This window comes from Bos javanicus, chromosome X (genome assembly GCF_032452875.1).
Source record: "Bos javanicus breed banteng chromosome X, ARS-OSU_banteng_1.0, whole genome shotgun sequence".
Lineage (NCBI taxonomy): Eukaryota > Metazoa > Chordata > Mammalia > Artiodactyla > Bovidae > Bos > Bos javanicus.
In genome coordinates this window covers 101,050,235-101,072,400 of record NC_083897.1, presented here as the reverse complement: position 1 = coordinate 101,072,400, position 22,166 = coordinate 101,050,235, and the positions used below count along the sequence as shown (strand labels likewise).

General features: G+C 37.2%; 1 protein-coding gene across 8 annotated transcripts in view; it reads left to right on the top strand.

Annotated features, from left to right (window-relative positions):
* Positions 1–22,166, top strand: part of KDM6A (lysine demethylase 6A) — a 180,346-nt gene that overhangs the window by 65,257 nt on the left and 92,923 nt on the right. For all 8 annotated transcript variants that reach the window (XM_061410366.1, XM_061410365.1, XM_061410368.1 and 5 more), the window contains exons 4-5: positions 7,335–7,384; positions 19,387–19,445. In XM_061410366.1, the coding sequence (XP_061266350.1) occupies positions 7,335–7,384; positions 19,387–19,445 (109 nt within the window). The remainder of the gene's footprint in view (positions 1–7,334; positions 7,385–19,386; positions 19,446–22,166) is intronic.

Genomic DNA, 22,166 nt, shown 5'->3' with positions numbered 1-22,166 from the left:
ACGACGGAGCGACTTCACTTGCACTTTTTTTTTTTCTTTCTTTCTTTTTTTTTTTCACTTGCACTTTTCACTTTCATGCATTGGAGAAGGAAATGGCAACCCACTCCAGTGTTCTTGCCTGGGGAATCCCAGGGACGGGGAAGCCTGGTGGGCTGCTGTCTATGGGGTCACACAGAGTCGGACACAACTGAAGTGACTTAGCAGCAGCATGGAAAATTATGAGAGAACAGTCATTGTTGATTGCTGTGTTTCCGGGGTGGAATGACAACACTCCATCCGTGTGTGTGTGTGTCAACACTCCACTCCATCCGTGTGTGTGTGTGTGTGTGTGTGTGTGTGTGTGTGTACATACACACACACCATTTGAGAATCATTGATTTTGTTCGGTCTATTTGTGGCTTCCCAGGTGGTGCTAGTGGTAAAGAACCCGCCTGCCAATGCAGGAGATGTGAGAGACGTGGGTTTGATCCCTGAGTCAGAAGATCCCCTGGAGGAGGACATGGTAACCCAACTCCAGTATTCTTGCCTGGAGAATCCTATGGACAAGGAACCTGGCAGGCTGCAATCCATGGGGTTGCAAAGAGTTGGACACGACTGAAGCGACTTCACACACACACACACACACACACACACACACACACACACACACATTTATGGCTTAGAATTAGAAAATGCAATTGAGAAATAACTCAAGGAAGAAAATTAGTGACCATAAGCCAGGTTATCAGAACACCATATCTAGGCAACAAGCAAAAGTTGTAGTAATTTCAAGAACTAGAGAGGACTTAAAGGACTAGATAGAAGGACTACAAATAAGACAGCTACTTGATGATTCTTGTAAACCAAATGTGCGATTTTAAAGATCTCGAAGAGTATATTACTTTAATAATGAAGAAGTAGTAAATCTGAGATTTCACTAAATGTATTAATTTGACTTGAAAACCTCAGTAAAGATGCTGATAAGGGAGTAAAAGGATTGCATTTGTTTCTTCGCTTTTCCAGCTTCCTGTTCGATTGTCTCTAATCTTAGGGACAAAGGTCTGTTATGTTGGATGCTATCCAAATGGTTTTTCAAATGTTAATCTGTATTAATGCTACATATAGGAGAAGATGTGTTTAAGGCAGTCATAGATTTGAGAAGGCAGAAAGGTGCTAGAGAGCTCAGTGCATCAGTCACTTATAAACAGTGAAATAGTATAAACTTTCTGAGGTCTCTTTTATCCCAGGTTATAAATACAGCTTTTTAGTTCAGCCTCAGATATAAAAAATAAATCAAAGATCTGTTGACCTAATAATAATAATAATCTCAGGCAATCACAGCTTATTTAGGCCTAAAGATGGCAGTCAGTTCAACTGAGAGATTTGTTTGTACTTTTTTCCTTTCCCTTCCCTTCCATCTCATAGACTCACCCACGAGCAGCTAACCTGCTGCCTATAGTGTTACACATTAGCTTAGGGATGAAAAGAGAAACGCTGAGTTCTGCCTGCAATTAGTGCATAGTCTAATATGAGTATAGATTGAATTTTAGATCTTCTTGCATTTCTTTTGCATCTCACTCTGAAGAAGACTCTTGTTTTTTCAGGCAAAGCTGTCACTCTTAACCTACATTGTTGTTTCTTTTCATTCCTGTACTGTGTGAATTTGTCATCGCGTGCACCCTCTTTCTCTTGTTTTGACAGTCTTACCTCAGAGCCATAATATTTCCAAGCATGAGAAAGTCTCTGTCACCTACTACATTTTTTTCTTGACCCTCTTTACTCTCCAGCTCTATTTCTCTAGATCTTTCTTTAATTCCAGATGAGTTACAATACGGCTTTGGACTTCTATTTTTGTTCTTTGTTACAGCTTTCTATTTTACTGACAAACTTCAGGGCTGCCTGTGAACTGTAAGGAAATAGCTTGAATTAGATTCCTTGATGTCAGTCTTATAGGAAGCAGTGAGGTCAGGATTAGAACCAAGTTTACCTAAAATGGCTTTTTTCCCTACCATATCCTGTTGGCCTTTCTGGTGACCCTCATTTGGTAATCTTGACCATCTAAGTTTAACACAAGAAGTACACTTTTTTTTTTAACATTTACACAAATAATATGTTCATTGTTTACAGAAAAGCATTAGAATACATATAACCATAAAAAGTAAACAGCTTGAGAGCAGGAACCGTGTATTTTGTTACATGTATTTCACTGCATCTAGCTTGGTGCAAGCTATCTAAGAATAATTAAGAAATATTATAGGAATGCCTTAATGGCTCATTTATATTTTATCATTTAGAGGCATTTTTTTTTTTTTGCCACACTACTATAGGCACTTTTTGGGGGGGGGGGCACTCCATGTTGCATGTGAGATCTTAGTTCCCGAACCAGCAGTCAAACCTGTGCCCCCTGCAGTGGAAGCATGGAGTCCTCAGCATTGGGTCACCAGAGAACTGCCAAGGCAAATCTTTTTAAAAAAGAAATTTAAAAAAATTTTTTTTTTTTTGGTTGCACTGGGCCGTCATTGCTGCACACAGGCTTTCTCTAGTTGCAGTGCACAGGCTTCTCATTGTGGTGGCTTCTCTTGTTGCGGAGCATAGGCTCAATAGTTGTGAGGCGCAGGCTTAGTTGCTCTGCAGCATGTGGAATCCTCCTAGACCAGGGATAAAACTCCTGTCCTTTGCATTGGCAGCTGGACTCCCAACCACTGGACCACCAGGGAAGTCCTAAAAAACATTTTTGATATAAATCTTCAGAGGCTTTTCTATTAACAGTAAGCTTTGAATATTTAAAGTTGAACTAAATGCTGCAACTTTAGCGTAGTGTATCAGGTTAATCTCTGTCTTAAAAACATGCTTTGTAATTTACATTTCAGTTCCCTGCATAGTATTCTATCATATAGGTAGAACAGTTCCCTATTGAACATGTAGACTATATACTCATTGTTGTCTGTCCTTGTAACTAACTTTTTGCAAAGTTCTGTGTTTACGTTCTTAGAAGGATAGCTTGGTAAATTTTACTGAGTGAAAGCATGTATACACACACACACACACACACACACACACACACACACAGTTTTGATGGATAGTGCTAAATTATGCTACAAAAAGTTTTGCCAATTTATACTTACAGTGCCAGTAGAATAATAAACTGCTTATTTTCTTGAATTCTTGCCACTGTTGAGTATTTTTCTTAACACTACAGAGTATTACTGTTACTGTTTAATTTCATCATTTTCATACATAAAAATGGTACAGCACAGTTGTGAAGTTAAAGGGCAGGTGTAGTTGAAGGACTGTGTGTAGCACTTCTCCCAACTGTGTAGGTGATTCTTTTATCCTTGACAATTTCCTTGTTTGATTCCACTCTTCCTCCTGTTTTTATGAAGTAAAGGACAAAATAAAAGAGAATGAGAAAGATTACAGAACCGTTAAGTTGTTACAAAAGTTAAATTTAACTTCTCATTTGCATTTATTTTTTTCTTTTTGTTTTCTTTTGCTTTTACTTTTTTTAAGACCTGGTTCCTTTGTTAAATTTTGCCAGTTTTCTATAATAATTTAAGTTCATTATATTTTTCCCCTTTTAAATAATCTACAGAGACTAAATGGACTTATTTAAAAGTAAAATTCAAAATTATTTTTAAAAAGTAATTTTAAGTCTGTAAATGAACTTGATTTCGAGGATTAAAAAGATCTGAGCTTTGGAAATTGGTTGATAGAGAGTTGAAATTAATATGTTTGAGGACACCATTCTTGGTTAAGTGGCAGAAGAAAACGGCAGTCTGGCCTAAAATATTGTTAAAAAGATTTCCTAGTGGTATGAACGAGGACTTCTTAAGCCAATAAATAACTTAGAATCTCAAAGTGAAGATTAGGTGGTTTAGGGAAGGAAAAGCTGTTAGACGTATGCTACAATCCTGAAACTGGTTTTTAAGCAATATAAGGATGTTCAAATAAATAATTTCCCGCATTTTCTATTAAGGAGTTCAGGAAAATCTAGTTGTAGTGTAGTAGGAATTTATTTTCATGATAGGTAGCTGACTTAAAGATTAGAAATAAGGATTGTGCTTTAGTTAAAAGAATTTCACTAGAGAGACTATGGTGATGGGTACTTGTAAAGTCTTAATGATTTGTTTGGATTAGGAAACATGTTTAATATGTTAAAGTCTTTTCTTAAAATAGGATCTTAGGCCTACTGGAGCGATGTATAATTGTTGAGGGGGCTTCCCAGGTAGCACTAGTGGTAAAGAATCCTCCTGCCAAGATCCTCTGGAGTAGGAAATAACAACACACTTCAGTACTCTTGCCTGGAAAATTGCGTGGACAGAGTAGCCTGGGAGGTTACAGTCTATGGGGTCGCATAGAGTCGGACACGTCTGAGCGACTGAACATAGTGCTTAGACACACCACACACACACCGCCACTGCCCGCCCCCCCCCCCCCGCCATGGTTGAAAACTGTGTAAATGAATGGAAAGATAACAAATGTTCATTGAAGAAGTGTCTTATAAATCTCTACTTCCAGTTTGGAGCATTTACGTTTGTTACTTTGAACTTGAGGGCTTGTATTAATTTTTCAGTTCATCATCTCCCAATTGGTAATCACAGGGGCTTCTTATACTTCACTTTTAGTTACTTTGGAGGACATCGTACTGTTTTTGTAAGGGCTCTTCAAATTCTAAAAAATGGGTATTTTATGAAATCATGTAATATATATTGTAACTCAGATTATTGGAAACATCTCCGAGTTTGTTGAAATTCCCTTTAAAGGGGCAGTCCAGGTTTGGTATGGTGACTGCACAAAATTATCAGGGACCTTGACTTCTCCTAGTTAGAATGTTTTTAGGCAAAAATATTGAAGACTTGATTCTAGCTTAAACAATAGGGAGATTTATTTCCTCACATGTGAAGTTGAAAGTTCATAGGCAAGTTGAAGTCTAGAAGTATCCCGGTACTTTCCATCTTACTGCTATCCTCTATGGGCTTCACCTTAAGACCAGTTTCCCTTGTGGTGGCAGTTGGTGACACATGCTTCCTTGTTCACATCTAGTAGAGAAAACACCTTTTCCATGATTGTCCTCTATAAAATCAGTCAGTCAAACCTTGTTTGACTCCTCTGTCTAGCCTGATAAGTTGGTTTGCTTTTCTTTTTAGAAAACAGTTAATCGTTGATCTTTATGAGCTACGTACATTCCTGTATGAAGAACTAGAAAACAGAAGATGGCTTGAAATCAACTCTTCTCAAAGCTGGAAAAATTACAAACTAAATGTCCTTTCAGTGGTTGGTTGGCATCATCTTTGTGCAAAAAAGATGAACATTATTCAAATGAGTTATTTGTTCAAATATGTGATGATGGTTTGGGGTGATGCTTCTCTAATTGGTACATATTCAGAAAGTTCTGTATATGGTATTCATTTTGGAAGCTTATTGATAAACAGTACGAAAACATTATACCTGGGATTTTAGGTAATATTAATTTCTACCTACCCCATTTTTATCAGTACAGAATCTTATAACACTTGTTGGAAATCTTACTTACTTTGTGGTGACTTAAGAGGGATGTGGGGAGCGGGTAGGAGGGAGACTCAAGACGGTAGGGAATGATACACGTATACTTACAGCTGGTTCATATTGTTACATAGCAGAAACTATTGTAAAGCAATTATCCTCCAATTAAAAAAAAAATACAACAAGGAAAGGCAGGGAGTTCAGGTCTTTTGAGCATGAACTGCCCTGTTCTTACTTGGCCCTGCAATAAACCTTTCTCTGTTCGAAACTCCCCCTGCCCACCCCGCCCATACACACACACAAAATTATTGCACTTGTTGAAAATTTTATTTGAAAATGTTAATTCTTTTTGAAGATTGAAGTATAATTAATATATAACTGAGTTTCAGGTGTATAACATGATTTGATATTTGCATATACTGTGGAATGATCATAGGAAGTCTTGTTGACATCTGTCACCATATACAGTTACAATTTTCTCCCCTTGTGACAAAAGCTTTTAAGATTCACTCTGAGTAGCTACAAATATGCAATATAGTATTATTAATTATAGTCATCTTGCTGTACATTACATCCCCATGACTTACTGCTCATGAATTCTTTATAAAAAGGTCTCTCTCCTAATTCTAATGTGCATGTATAACTTTACCTCCTCCTTACTGGTCTTCCCTGGTGGCTCAGCTGGTAAAAAATCTGCCTGCAAAGCAGGAGACCTGGGTTTGATCCCTGGGGTTGAGAAGGTCCCCTGGAAAAGGGAACGGCTACTCACTCCAGTATTCTAGCCTGGAGAATTCCATGGACTGTATAGCATGGGGTCACAAAGAGTCAGACACGACTGAGCAACTTTCACTTCACACTGAGTTTTTGGATTGATGAGAGCTGCAGTTGACCATTCAACAGCATGGGTTTGAGCCACACAAGTCCACTTACATGAGAGTTTTTTTCAGTACATATATGTACTGCTGTGTTGATGACTTGTGGATGTGGAGTCTGCACATGCAAGGCCGACTATGGGATTTGATCACAGTGGATTTTGTTATCTTTGGTGGTCCTGGGACTAATTCACTGCAGCTACCAAAAGACAACTGTACTGTAATTGTTTCCAGAGCCTGTTAAACCTTGAGATGGATTTAGGGGTATGAGATGCCCTATTTTGGAATAGAGTTGGAGTTTAGAGTAAGGTGATTGTGGACTGGGTTTTTTGTTGATAATATGAAAGGAAACAGCACAAAAGGAATACAGTCAACCCTTGAACAACAGGGGTTTGAACTTCACAGGTCCACTTACACATGAAAATTTTTCAGTAGCAAATACTACAGATACTACATGATCTGTGGTTGGTTAAGTCAAAGGATACAGAGCTGCGAATACAGAGGGTCGATTCTAAGTTATACGAAGCTTTTCTACTGTGCAGAGGTCAGTGCCCCTTATCCTCTGTGTTGTTCAGTAGTCAACTGTAGTTCCTTTGCTCTTTGAGGTGGTTGAGCTCTTAAATCACTTTTGGAAGTGAGATTACTTGTTAGAACAAATGACCCATCACATTCTAGAATATTAATCCATTTATCAGATTTGGTCTCTGAGGAAGGTCAGGTTGATTCAAGAGGTTGCCTGGATTCTGTTCAAGAAACATGACCATGGTTTTACTTCCTTGAACTCCCATATATTTGACATTTGTTACCTTGTCTGACGATGAGTAGGGATGCCTCAGAGTTCTAAATTGTTTCATTTTAAATATCAATGTCTGCTCGGAGGTGGCTACGGTGGGAGTTTTGTTGTAATGTTTCTTGAAACTTGTATTAATTGATTTTGAAATGGGACAGAATTGTGACTCATGCTTGTTTTCTCTCTTTCAGCATTATCTGCATACCAGAGGTACTACAGTTTACAATCTGACTACTGGAAGGTTAGTGCACATTTGCATGCCCCTACCCTTCTCTTCCCTCCCCTTCTCTTCTCTGGCAGATCACTGCTGGTTATACTCAAAACATATTGTGCTCTTGCTTTTTTGTTTTGTTAATTGAAACTATTCTAGGGAAAAGTGATTGGAAAAAGAAAACGAGTGTTCTTGGTTTGCTCTGTCTTATATGATTCAGTTCAGTTGCTCAGTTGTGTCGAACTCTGCGACCCCATGGACTGCAGCACGCCAGGCTTCCCTGTCCATCACCAACTCCTGGAGCTTGCTCAAACTCATGTCCATCGAGTTGGTGATGCCATCCAACCATCTCATCTTCTGTCGTCCCCTTCTCCTCCCTCTTGCAGTCTTTGCCAGCATCAGGGTATTTTCCATGGAGTCAATTCTTCTCATCAGGTGGCCAAAGTATTGGAGCTTCAGCTTCAGCATGAGTCCTTCCAATGAATATTCAGGACTGATTTCCTTTAGGATGGACTGGTTTGATCTCCTTGCAGTCCAAGGGACTCTCAAGAGTCTTCTCCAACACCACAGTTCAAAGGCATCCATTCTTCGGTGCTCAGCTTTCTTTATAGTGCAACTCTCACATCCATACATGACTACTGGAAAAACCATAGCTTTGACTAGACAGACCTTTGTCAGCAAATAGTGTCTCTGCTTTTTAATATGCTGTCTAGGTTAGTCATAGCTTTAATTCCAAGGAGCAAGTGTCTTTTAATTTCATGGCTGCAGTCACCATCTGCAGTGATTTTGATTACCTTGTATTAAAATAATTAGTTTATTCTGAATTAATTTATTGGCCAAAGATGATCCAAAGTGTGGAAGTTAAAGCCAGCAAAACCAAATGGCAACAAATGATTCTTTGGTTTCCTTAAGTTGGTACTTAGGTAGAAAAGAAGTTTGAAGATGGGTGTATTAGGTTGAAAAGGGAAGGCAAAATGAAAATCTTTATTGCTATGGTCTGTCTGTAATTGGAGCTCTGAGAACAACTGAAGCTAACCGTTTTAAAAAAAACTTTATTTATTTTAATTGGAGGCTAATCACTTTACACTATTGTGGTGGGTTTTGCCATACGTTAACATGAATCAGCCACGGGTGTACATGTGTCCCCCATCCCCAACCCCGGATACCTAAATGAAGAACTGCGCACAGCAATGAAATAATCTATTTTCTTAGTTTAAGCAGTGCCTGGACAGATTAATCTTTCATATCATATTTACTTTTAAGTATAAGCTTACTGATCAGTGGGGTTTCTTCATCTGAATTGCCATTTCAGATTTTTAAGGTGGATTTTATTTTTTTTATGTTGCCTAATTTATCTTTGTTTTTGACATGTAGAGGTTTTAACAGTGTATTTTGATAATTTAAAAAAATGTATTGAAGATATCTTTTCTAGTCTTTTTAAAGCTTATTAAAGTATAATTAAATACTGCAAAATTCACCTGCTTTAATTTTGCGATTTAGTGACTTTTAGTAAATTTCCAGAGTTGTACAGCCATAACCAAAGTTATTTTAGGACTTGTCCATCTCACCGTAACGAAACCTCATGCCCAGTCCCTGGCAAGCACTAATCTACTTTCTCTCTGTATGTATTTGTATTTTCTGGGTATTTTCATATGAATGGAATCATAATATGCAGTCTTTTGTAACTGACTTCTTTTACTAAGCATATATTTTTAAGATTGATCCTTGTGTAGCATGTATTAATACTTCATTCCTTTTTATTATCTATTAATACTCCATTGTGTGACTGTACCACATATTTTTTATTCATCAGTTGATGAGCATTTTAGTTGTCTCCATTTTTTGACTGTTGTGAATACTGCCCCTGTGAATATCTGTATACGAATTTTTGTGTGGACATACAGTTTCAGTTCTCTTTGGTAAATAATCAGGAGTAGAATTGCCAGGTTATAAAGTAAATCTATGTTTAACATTTTGAGAAACTGCCAGAATTGTTTTCTAGAGTAGCTGTAACATTTAACATTCTCACCGACAGTGTTTGAGGGTTTTGGTTTCTCCATATCCTCATCAGCACCAGAAATTGTCCAGTTTTTGAGTGTAGCCCTCGTAGTGGATAGGGAATAGTATCTTATTATGGTTTCTATTTGCATTTTCCTAATGACTGTTGTTGAGCATTGTTTAACGACCACATTAGCTGTTTGTATATATTGTTTGATGAAATGCCTATTTAAACCCTTTGCTGATTTTTACATTTTTTTAAATTAGTGTGTTGTAAGAGTTCTTTGTACATTCTGGATATAAGCCTTTATTGGATATAATTTGCAAATATTTTCTCAAAATCTGTGGCTTATTTTTTCGCTGTCTCAACAGTATAGTTTGAAGTGCAAAAATTTTAAATTGTGATGACATCCAGTTTTTCAACTGTTTCTTTCATTGCTTGTGCTTTTGGTTTTATAGCTAAGAAACCTTTGCCTAATCTCATGTCATGGTGATTTCTTCCATTGTTTATTCAGTCAGTTTCTTTGGTACAGGTAGTACTGCAATAAATAGTACAAGTTTCTTTTTGTATTTTTGTTAGTGGTTCTTTGGTATTAGTGGGATTGCTGTGAACTTCGTGAGTGGTACACACCGTGTGAACCACTCATCTCAGATCTCTTGCTTTTCCTTGGTCTTAACTAAGAAAATCCATGTCAGACTTCTGTGGAATCTGATGAATGAGAAATCATGTCTCTAGTTGTTTTAACTTGCGTTTTCTTAATTGAATTTTTAATTGAAGTTTAAAGACTATTCGAATTTTCTTTAAAATATTTGTTCATCTCTCTTCCCAGTTTTTCAGTTGGACTGTTGTTTTCTTTCTCCGTTTTATATAGCTGTATTTTATGTATGATGCGTATTTATCCTTTATCTGTGATAAAAGTTGCAGTTTGCCACTTGTTTTAATTTGCTTTTGTGTTTGTTTTTGCCCATGCAGAAGTTATTTCTATCTAGTCAAATTTTTCAGTATTTCCTAAATTGCATCCACATCTTGAATCATAAGATAGTTTTTTCCTTACTTCCAGATGTTAGACAGATCACCTACATTTTCTTTTAGTACTTGAATGGTTTTAGGTTTTTAATTTAAGTCTTGATCCATTTGGGATTTATCCCTAATTTGTAGTGTGAGGAACATCTAAGTTTATTCTTTTCCTGTGGTTAATTATCTCAATACAATATATTGTTTAAAAAAATTCATCTTTTCCCTACTAATTTGAGATGTTGCCTTAGTTGTATGGTAAATTTTCATATGCAGATTTGTCTATTTATAGTTTCTCTGGTCTATTTCATTAGTCTGTGCATGAATTAATACTATACTATTTTACTTATAAAGGTTTGCAATATGTTTACACTGTGCTTAGTTGCTCAGTTGTGTCCTACTTTTTGCAACCCAATGGACTGTAGCCCACCAGGCTCCCCTGTCTGGGGATTCTCCAGGCAAGAATACTGGAGTGAGTTGCCATGTCCTCCTCCATGGGATCTTCCCAACCCAGGAATTGAATCCAGGTCTCCCACATTGCTTCCCTTGTGGCTCAGCTGGTAAAGAAACCGCCTGCAATGTGGGAGACCTGGGTTCAATCCCTGGGTTGGGAAGATCCCCTGGAGAATGGAAAGGCTACCCACTCGAGTATTCTGGCCTGGAGAATTCCATGGACTATAACAGTCCATGGGGACATGACTGAGTGATTTTCACTTTCACTCCCACATTGCAGGGGGATTCTTTACCGTCTGAGCCACCAGGGAAGCTCATGTTTATATACTACATATACAGTATGTATATGGTACTGCTACAACATCCTTTCCCCATTGTTGTTTTTAGGCTTTCCCTGACTGTCCTTTCTTTGTTGCTTGTTTTTCCATATAAACTAATTAACTCCACAAAAATAGCTGATTTTTCTTTCCAGCTCTTTTGAGGTGTAATTTATATTACTTTAAATGTTCGAAGTATGATTAAGTTTTCTTCTTTTAGTAAATAACAATCTAAGAATGGAAATGAACATCCTTACTCTAATGACAACTAACTTCAAAAATTTTTGGTTTAAGGTCAGCATTTTTATTTTGTATGAAAATACTTTTCTGGTATCCTTTGAGATAATTTTATGTTTTTTCTCCTTAAATCAGTCTTGCATTTCTGAAGTAAATTCAAATTAGCAGTAAGTTTTTATTGTTGTTAGTTATATCTGGATTGGGATTGCTAATATGTAACATCTTTGCATCTTTGTTCATAATTGAAATTGGTCTATATTTTTTCTTTCTTGAGTTGTCTTTATCTAATGCCTAGGATCTGGTTCTACATTCCAAGGACCTGGTCAGAGGAAGAGAAAGCAGAGTGCAACAGCCCTTTCTTTGAAGGGAATCATGAGATTTTACATATCCCTTCATAGACATCTCACTTACGAGAACGTAGTAATTTGAAAACTTGGAGCTGCAAGAGAGGCTGAGAAATGTCTTATTTTGTCTGATCGTGATAATAGGACTGCAAACAATGTTGTTGCAAAATAGACTATATTAATAATAGAAATCAATTCATATTATTGGTAAATAAGGGAATTATGTCTGTATGCTGTGAAAGCCTTGTTGTTTCACTTAAAATTTTTCCCTGGATAATGGGGAGTGTAAGTATGAACTTAAGTAGGAAAGGGAAAAACTCTGCCTGACTGCTGCACTGGTAGCAGGAGTTCTGTAGTCTAGATTTTAAGAAAATTAAACACAAGTATCTTTATCCAGGGCTCTTCCTCAGAAAGGCACATCCATAGCTATTTTCATTATTTCAGCACCTGCCAGCTCTGCTCTAATTAAATGATTGCCAGCATTGCAACTTCATTGTTCATTTTGAATATCGACCATGACAGCCTATCACTATGCTGAGCTTCTTGCTTGAGTGATTCAGGCTGTCTCCAGGTTCTGGTTACTATTTCTGAAATCCTCTGCTTATGTTGCATGGGATTTGGGTAGTCTTGTCCACAACTCTCTTTTGCTTTTGAATCTTCTTATCTTTAACGTGTAATTTTTTTTTTTTTTTTTACAGCATGTGAGACTTAGAATTTTATGTATCATATTCTATCCATTGAACAATTACCATGTACAAGATATGTTTTGTTGTTGGTGATACATTGCCTCCTTTACTTCTCACAAGTATCCCAAGTGTCAGGTTGTTATTTTAAGTATTTTACATGTATGATCTTAATTCCTCAAAATAACCCTATGAAATTATGACTCCGTTAACTTGTTTTGTGAGTCAGTGGTGACAAGCCAAGCGGCTAATGTGATGTGACAAATGGCTAGAGTGATGGCTGCTCTAGCCTGATTTCATGATCACTATACAATACTATGCCTAGATTTTGGAAGTAGAGTTTTTTTTTGTTTTTTTTGTTTTTTTTGGAGTATAGTTGATTTACAATGTTGTATTAGTTTCAGGGAAGCAGAACTTCTGCTCTATTGCTATAACTTTGAACCTGATTGATGTAATGAGCTTTAACAACCTCTTTTGCTATATATTATTGTAACTAGGAACTGTGGTGTCCAAAAGGTAGTTTGGACTGTATTAAGGAAACAATTCTGCATAAATTGATTGAGCAATTAAATTCTTTGATGAAAATGTGTAACAAGTTATTTAAGGCTGTAAGATACTGATTTATTCAGCAGTATACCTTTCCCCAATAACTTCTATATGCTTGTTACTTTACCATAGGGATCAAAAGATGTCTTGAGTTCTGTCTTTACCTTTTTACAAGCTCATTTCTAATGGAAGAGATAAAGGGCCTATCTGTAATAGACATGAGTATTCATTTGGAAACTTGTTTCAAAAAGCTTAACTCTGTTTGCACTTGGGAATGTGTCAGATAATAATGATACTTGTGGAAAGAAGAGATGAGTGATGAGTGTGATGGATAGGAATTTGCCAAATTGAGAAATAGTTGAAGGAATGATGGCATTGGCTTTTTCAGCAAAGGAAGCAAATGTGTTTAAAATCATGGAAATGTGTAAGAGCATATTTTATTCATAGGTCTGCATGTCATTTGTCCTAGTTGAAGTGGTGGCTCTGAGATTGGGAAAGTTGAGCAAGAGTCATAAAATGAAGACCTTTATAGTCAGACTAGGTTATAGGGAATCTTCAAAGGAGTTTAAAATAAGAATTAAAAATGTTTGAGTTTTTGCAAGCTCTCTGGCAGTGGTGTGGAAAGTATGTTGAAAAGGATAGGGGGCAGGGGTATGGAAGGGGAGGCTAAGGTTTGGGAGCTGAGTTAGGAAACTGTTGAAACAGGCCAAGTAGACAAAGGCAAAGTCCTAAATTACCTAGAGAAACGCAGTAAAAATGGAGAAGGGGATAGATTCAAAAGCTTTGAGACGCAAAATGAACTTTGTGAAAAGAATGAATTTGGCTTATTGGTAGGGAGGAGGTAAGAGGAAAAGTAGGAGTACTTTTTGGCTCGGTTAACTGGTGAGATTGCTATCATTGTAGCTTCAGAGTCTCCCATACAATGTAAGATTCATAGAGTTTCAGGTATTTGTAGTACATTCAACAGGTGGAGAGTACCCAGTTTGATTGACTGTTAATACCTTCCTCACTCTGGTGACCATGACATATTAACAGGAGGTGGAAGGAGAAGAAAGCAAAAACTTTCTGTTCTTTATGCAAAGAAACCCCATGGTAGAAATCTCACTGGCAAGAGCTCTTATGTCACCAACTTTTTCTCAGTGGAAGTAGCCAGGAAAAAGGGTATTGATGACAGTGGCTTCTGTGGGATTTCATAGACAGATTTAAGAAAATTTGGCAGTAAGAGAAACTTATATGAGGTTGCCAACTGCTGACTTAATGAACCACACATCCTTGAGAATAACTTTAGACATAGTATAAAAGCCTTCAATATAAATGAATTGTAATCTTACTGTTATAATTTCTTAATTTGGGATTGTGATGAGTACTGTAATACAGTCTAGGTCAGAAGTTAGTAAACTTCTTTTGTAAAGGGCAACAGAGTAACTGTTTTAGATTTCATAAGCCAGATAGTCTCTGTGTTGTAACTGTTCGGCTCTACTGTTGGATCTGGAAGCAGCTATAGACAGCAAGTAAATGAGTGGGTGTAGCTGTGTTTCAGTACTACTTCATTTACAAAAATCTATGGCTGGCTGGATTGGCCCATGTGCCATAGTTTGCTGATACCTGATAGAGATGTTCTAATAACCTCTAAGGATTTGGACTGAAGCAGGAGTTTGTTTCATAAATAATACATTTCTCAGAAAGCTACTCCCCTAACTTCTCACAGTAGATTGAAGAATGACTTCATCACATTTAAATTCATTTTCCTATCAGTGCCTTTGCTCAGGTCATCCTTCTGCTTAGACCCATGTTTCTCAGTGGGGCTGCTATTGGCATTTTTGATGACTATACATTGGGAGGGAATACATTTTTATCAGGGCATGTAGCCATTCACAGCCCCAGGTCACTATTTCCAAAAATGTGTGAATTAGAACCACTGGCTGAGGTGGCTTGTTTTTCCTTCTCCTTTTCTAATCATCCTTAAGATACAGTACTGAAGTTCTACCTCTTTTCCTAGTCTTTATTATATAATCCTTAATTAACTCTTAAATGGTTAACAGCTTGGAATACATTATTCATGTAACTTCATAGTCATTTGTCTTTAGATTATAAATTCATTGATGGTAGGAGTTTTTGTCTGTTTTGTTCACTTCTGTCTTTCCAGTACCAGGAACTCTGTTATGACTCATAATAGGTGCTCAATAAATGTTCAAATTACATTGTCTTCTATTATGGAAAAATGAGACTTGCCTTCTTGCTGAGATTTATAAGCTCCTGATTAATAGAGACTATCCCTCATACTAATTCCTGTCACCCAGGGAACTGAACTTGATACCGAACTGGGTGATGAAGTTTGCTAAACCTTTGGGCATCTGCTAGGTGGAGAGCACCGTGCATGCTAGGTGATAACTGGGTATACAGAGATGATTACATTTTTGTCTGATGGGATGGAGGTTAGTCAATACTCAAATAACAAAAATACAGTAGTTGAAAGAGTCAGCTCTGCAGGCAGACCTAGATTCAGTTCCTGTGTCTGCCACTGTCTCTTGGAGCAGTTTGCTTAATTTCTTTTGGTTCTTTAATTTCAAAGAGCTGTTATTCAGTTGCTAACTCTTTGAGACCCCATGGACTGTAGCTCTCCAGGCTTCCTTGTCCTCAACTGTCTTCCCGGAGTTTGTTCAAATTCATGTCGGTGATGGTATCTAACCATCTCATCCTCTGCTGCCCACTTCTCCTTTTGCCTTCAGTCTTTCCCAACATCAGGGTCTTTTCCAGTGAGTCAGCTCTTCAAATCAGGTGGCCAAAGTGTTGGAGCTTCAGCATCAGTCCCTCCAATGAATATTCAGGGTTGATTTCCTTTAGTATTGACTGGTTTGATCTACTTGTAATCCAAGGGACTCTCAAACACCAGAATTCGAAAGCATTAGTTTTTTGGTGCCCAGACTTCTTGGTGGTCCAACTCTCACATCCATACATGACTACTGGAAAAACCATAGCTTTGACGATACGCACCTTAGTCGGCAAAGTGATGTCTCCACTTTTTAATGCACTGCCCAGCGTATTAGAACCTTTTAAAGAAATGATGTTAGCATTTTGCATAAAATTAAGTTCTTACTGTTGTACCATGTCGCATGCTAGGGACATTGTACTAAGGCAAAATTTAGAGGTTGTAAAGATTACCTCTGGCTTAAGGTGGGAGAAGCAACAAAGCTCCATAGGGAAAATGGCATAATAGGTCTAGATGGACTGATAGAATTTATACGGTGGCACGGGTGGTGACAATAAGTTTTCCTAGAGGCGAAGGATGAACTATGAACAGAGAAAATTGAGAGAATGTAGGATATGTACTGAAAGCAGAAAGATTCCTCGATAAACTCATATTTCCACCACATACCACACTACCTTCTCTGGGCAGTTAACTGATTTGGTGAAAGATGCTGTCTATTGTTATTCAACCATGGTCTCTTCCCCTCCACCTCCCCCACCTAGGGAGACAGTTGTGATTCAAATGTAGACTTTCTTGGGTAGAACATTTTGAATTAACTACTCTTGTATTCTGAATATCATACCTCCCCCCTCTACATACACAGTAAGTAGAGTGTGGGAGAGAGTACATTTTAATCAGTTCAGCTTGTTCAACCCTTGAGTATTGTCCTTGACACTTAGTAAAAGTTCACTTTATTTCAGTGACAGGGTGGGGTGGTAAAGGAGTGATCCTGATTGAAGCCATTTTCAACTAAATTTTAAAAATTTGAATATGAACTTTTGAATCCGATGTTTTCTGAGATCTTTGTGAATACCCCTGTAGCATGTAGTTATCTTATTCAGAGAATTGGTAATGAGGATCTAATGAAATTAAATTTGCATATTTATTGCATTTTAAGATATACTTAAGAAAACTTTTTCATTGCTTCCAGAAGGGTACATAGAATGCAAAGGAAATATATGACCCTAGAACAGATTTTAGTATTAAAAAGAATAACTGCATACCAATAAGTCGCCCAGGTGTTTATTATTCTTTGGACTTTAAATATCACTGGTTCTTTTCTGCAGTCATTGAATGACAGCAGTTGTGGGATAAGAACTATAGTTGGCTCACACCTAGCACAAAATGACTCTGAGAATGTTCTTTACTGTCTCCTAGAAATTCCCGGTAGGATTGAGTCCCTGTTGGCCACAGCTGCATAGCCATTCATGTTGTGGTTGTTGTTTAGTCACCAAGTGGTGTCCATCTCTTTTGTGATATCATGTAGCATGCCAGGCTCCTCTGCCTGTGGGATTCTCTAGGCAAGAGTACTAGAGTGGGTTGCCATTTTCTTCTCCAGGGGACCTTCCTGACCCAGGGATGAAACCCATGTCTCCTGCATTGGCAGGCGGATTCTTGACCACTGAACCTACCTGGGAAGCCCATAGTCATCCATACTACACCCTAATAGCTTCCTTACCTTCCCTGCCTTACTTCTCCAAATCCATTACTGGTGTTTTCTAGGGTAACTTCCCAAATAAAATACTTATACTAAAACCTTTTGTCTCAGGGTGTACTTCTGAGGAAATACAACCTTAAAATAATGCAGTAAGATATATTTTAGTAAGAGTTTGGAATTTTTAAGTTTTGGAATATAGAATTTGGATAACATATAGTCGGTACTCAGCTGTTTGCCCTTTTTAGAAAAAAGAGAGTAGCTAGCTAGTTTCCTGTATGGGGGCTGGAGGTTGTATTGAGTCTGGATAAGCATCTCTGTTTTGTAGTGCGTGCAAAAGGAATCACTGATGTTTATAGCCCCAAATGTAAGTGACTAGGTGTCATTTTAGCAGGTGGGTTTTTTGTTAATACTAAAATTATAGGTTATAGATTTATATTGTGCATTTACTTTGAATTCTAACTACCTTCCTGGCAACACTGAACATAAAATTAAATCCAGTCAGAAAGAACCAGAGAAAGAGTACAGAGATACAAGCTAGAGAGAATAAGATAGCATAATTCAAGCATTTTCTTATTCCTGAAAAATAGGTTTTTCTTTTAGTTTTACCTATGGAATTCTGCCGACAGATTTTTTTTTAATTGAAGTATAGTTGAATTACAATGTTAATTTTTCCTGTATAGCAAAGTGACTCAGTTGTACATATATATATACACATTCTTTTTAATATCTCCTATTATGGTTTATCCCAGGACTTCGAATATGGTTGAATATAGTTCCTGTGCTATACAGTAGGATCTTATTGTCCATCCATTCTGGATGTAATCGTTTGTATCTACTAACCCCACACGTCCAGTCCATCTACCCCTGCTGTTGGCGATCACAAGTCTGTTTTCTGTTTCTTTGAGTCTGTTTCTATATCATAGGTTCATTTGTGTCATGTTTTAGGTTCCACATTATAAATGATTTAATAGTCTTTGTCTTTCTGACTTGACTTCACTTAGTATGATAATCTCTAGTTGGATTCATACTGCTACAAATGAAATTATTTTTATGGTTAAGTAGTAACCCATTGTGTATAAGTACTGCATCTTCTTTAGCCACTCATCTGTCTACGAGCATTTATTTAGGTTGTTTCCCTCTCTTGGCTATTGTGAGTAGTGCTCCTGTGAACATAGAAGTGCACGTTATCTTGTTGAATTAGTTTTGTCCAGATACATATGCTCAGGAGTGGGATTGCAGGATCATATGGTAATTCTACTTTTAGTTTCCTGAGGGTGTCCATACTGTTTTTCATTGTGGATGCAACAACTTGCATTCCCACCAGAAGTGTAGGATGGTTCCCATCTCTCCACCCCCTCTCCAGCATTTGTTATTTATAGACTTTTAATGATGGCCATTCTGACTGGCCCACTCCAGTACTCTTGCCTAGAAAATCCCATGGGCGGAGGAGGCTGGTGGGCTGCAGTCCATGGGGTCTCGAAGAGTTGGACACGACTGAGCAACTTCACTTTGACTTTTCATTTTCATGCATTGGAGAAGGACATGGCAACCCACTCCAGTATGCTTGCTTGGAGAATCCCAGGAACGGGGGAGCCTGGTGGGCTGCTGTCTATGGGGTCGCACAGGGTCGGCCATGACTGAAGCAACTTAGCAGCAGCAGCATTCTGACTGGTGTGAGGTGATACCTAATTGTAGTTTTGATTTCATGGCCGACTCTGTGCGACCCCATAGACGGATGTTGAGCATCTTTTCATATGTCCATTGGCCATCTATATGTTGCTGACAGATTTTTTACTTCAGAACAAGTTTGATTGAAAAGAAACCACAGGATCTGTCCAAGTTGATTGGATTCTGTGCCATCTGTTGACTCTTAAGCTATTTTGGTGTTCTAAAGATATATTGTAAATATATTGTACTGCAGGATAGAGTGTTAATAACTTAAAACATCGTGGATACTATATTTTATAATAATAACATATGTATTAGACATAAATGCCTTTCTTAAAAGTCTCTTTTTTTCCCTTTCTTTTCAGAATGCTGCCTTTTTATATGGTCTTGGTTTGGTCTACTTCCATTACAATGCATTTCAGTGGTAAGTTGATGTAAAACTAGTAACTCTAGTTGTTTCTAGTATATAGCTTTTGTTTGCATTTTTCTGTTTGTGTGTGTATGTATGTGTAATAAATACAAAATATTTTAATATCAATAAGCCTACACTTTTCAATAATCTCTTGGAATTATTACTTTGTTCCTTTAGAGATATTGACCCCACCTTAGATAATTAAAAATGTATATGTTCCTAAAAGAATCTGGTATAAAGAAGACTTAGATTAGAAAGCTTTTGGAATTTCTGTTACTTATTATACCTGGTGGTCCCTAGCTTATTTGAACGGGGGAATGATTGTGCTCTCTGTTCTCAAGGTTTGTGGCTAAGTGATGCATGATGACCAGTATTTGCTTTTCAGACTTTTAGACATGCTGACTGCTCCTTCCCTTCCTCCTTCACCAAAACACACACGCACATGCACACACACTAGTACTTTCCAATTTCTTGTAGCTAGGGACTAGATTTTTAAACTCTCAGTTCTCTCTTCTGTAAAATAGTAATAATGGTACCACCTTCAGAGTCAGACATTAAATATGATAGAAATATGTAAGATTTTATAAACAGTAAAGTATATCGGATCCTGTTACTATGGCCTTTGCCCCCTTGTTGTTTTTCTGTTTACCAGACAAGACAGTAGCATTGTCTAGTGGAAAGAACATAATTGACAGATTGGTATTCTGTTCTCAGCACTTTTAGTTTGATCTGTTTGCTCGTGTGTGTGTTTTAGGTACATTGCAGTTAATTGTCTTTTCTACTCTAATAGAGTTTTGATGATCAAATTAGATAATGTACGTTTTGTAAACTGTAAAGCCCTATGTAGATTTTTTTTTTTTTTGGAAATGTATTCAACTTTGTCAGAGTCCTTTCTAGTCTCCATAATTTTAAGCTTGAGTGAGTGCTTAGAAAGTCCAGAGGAACGTTTTTACCAAAGGTTATAACCCTGTCATATACCTGATGGGCACCGTGGATATTTATTACAGAGCTTTTCAATGTGCATTGGTAATGATGTGATATGATTGCTCTAAAGAGGAAACTTCAGGTATGAATGACTTTTCCCAGATGCCTTTTCTTTCCTCTTTGGTTTTGGTCCTGTTGGTTTTTGATCATCAATGGAAACACTGCATTGTTAGAGAACATCTGTGTGGATAGAGTATTATGCAAATCGTTCATTTTCATGGTAAACTTTACAAAGCTATAATTGGTCTTTATAAAGAAGTTTTGTAATATTTTTCTTTTAAATTATACATTGTTGTAGAACAATCTAAAATTTAAGCCTCCTAACTCTGTATGCAGTGTATCATGTATCATCAAGAGTAGATTAGGAGTGTTTTAAAATCTCTTAGGTTCTTAAAGATCCTATTTATAGAAAACTTTTAGAACCAGAAATGGCCTTAGAGATTAATTAGTTTTCTCCCTTAATTTTATAGATGAAGAAAACAAGAGATGTGTATGTGTGTGTGTAACTCAGTATTATGTAATTGGTTGCGGAAGCAAGCTCAGATTTCCCACTCTAATTATTTAGTCTATTGTAGTCTGTCTGCAAGTTTGAAGATTGATAGGCCATTATTTTTAATCAGTATTTATTATTGTTCTTCTGGGCGCATTTGTACAATCTTTATAGCCAGCCAGAAATAATTTAGGTGAAACTCAAGACAAGGAATGCTACACTTTTAGAAATGGACAGGTATACCTCACAGGAGTTAGTTTTTACCTACCTGTGATAACTTGTGAACTCTCTGTAGATCACAGATAAAAGCATAAAATCAATAATGAGGTGAAACCATCATCAGTTCAAAACTGGATTGCATTAAAAAGTGTGTGACCATGTCAAGTTAGGGGGCTTGTAGTGTGGAAAACTGTATCTTTTGATTCTTTATCTACATATGATTTCTGGTTCCTTCAGTTGCCTTAATGAAACTATATAAGAATGATACAATCTCTGAATTACTAAGTGCCTTCTGTTTTGTTGATCCTGTCCTGGTTACCATTTTCTCATGTCTTAAGTTTCAGCTCTAGCTGCTCCCTAAAGTGATATATCTCACACCTTCTCTCTCTTTTGTAAAATATTTATTCATTTTATCTGCTTGAGTCCTAGTTGTAGCACACAGGCTCTCTACTTGTGGCACATGCGCTCAGTAGTTGTGGTGTGAGGGCTTAGCTGCTCCAGGGGATGTGTGGTGAATTCTTAACCACGAGACCACCAAGGAAGTCATTCACACTCTCTCTTAATCCTTCATGGATGCATATTTTCTGTTTTCCTGATCAAATGTTCTTTCACAAACTGCCCCCAATTTTGCTTTCACTTACTTCATTATTACTTGAACAGCCACAAAATTAGAAAGCTTGGAGTAGGTGCTTGGTGAGAGTTTTAGAGTATAGCCTTAATGAATAGGAACTTCCTAGGTTAAGACTAAATTTGTGTGGGGATTTTTTTGTTTGTTGTATTTATAGGTAGCTATTAATTTCTGGGAGCAGCCCCCCACACACACACACACTTAAGTGCTTTGGGATTTGTTGAAAAAATATTTGCAGAGAAAGGTATGGCATGCCTTTTTTTGTATTGTTAGCTCAGAATGGTCTAGCTCTGGAACATTTATAATGTAAGTAGAATTTAATATTTGGAAATGGTGTCTGTTGGTATTTAATTAGATTAAGTATTTGAGAAGAAAGCATGCAACCAACATGTGTGTTGGAGTTGGTGATAGT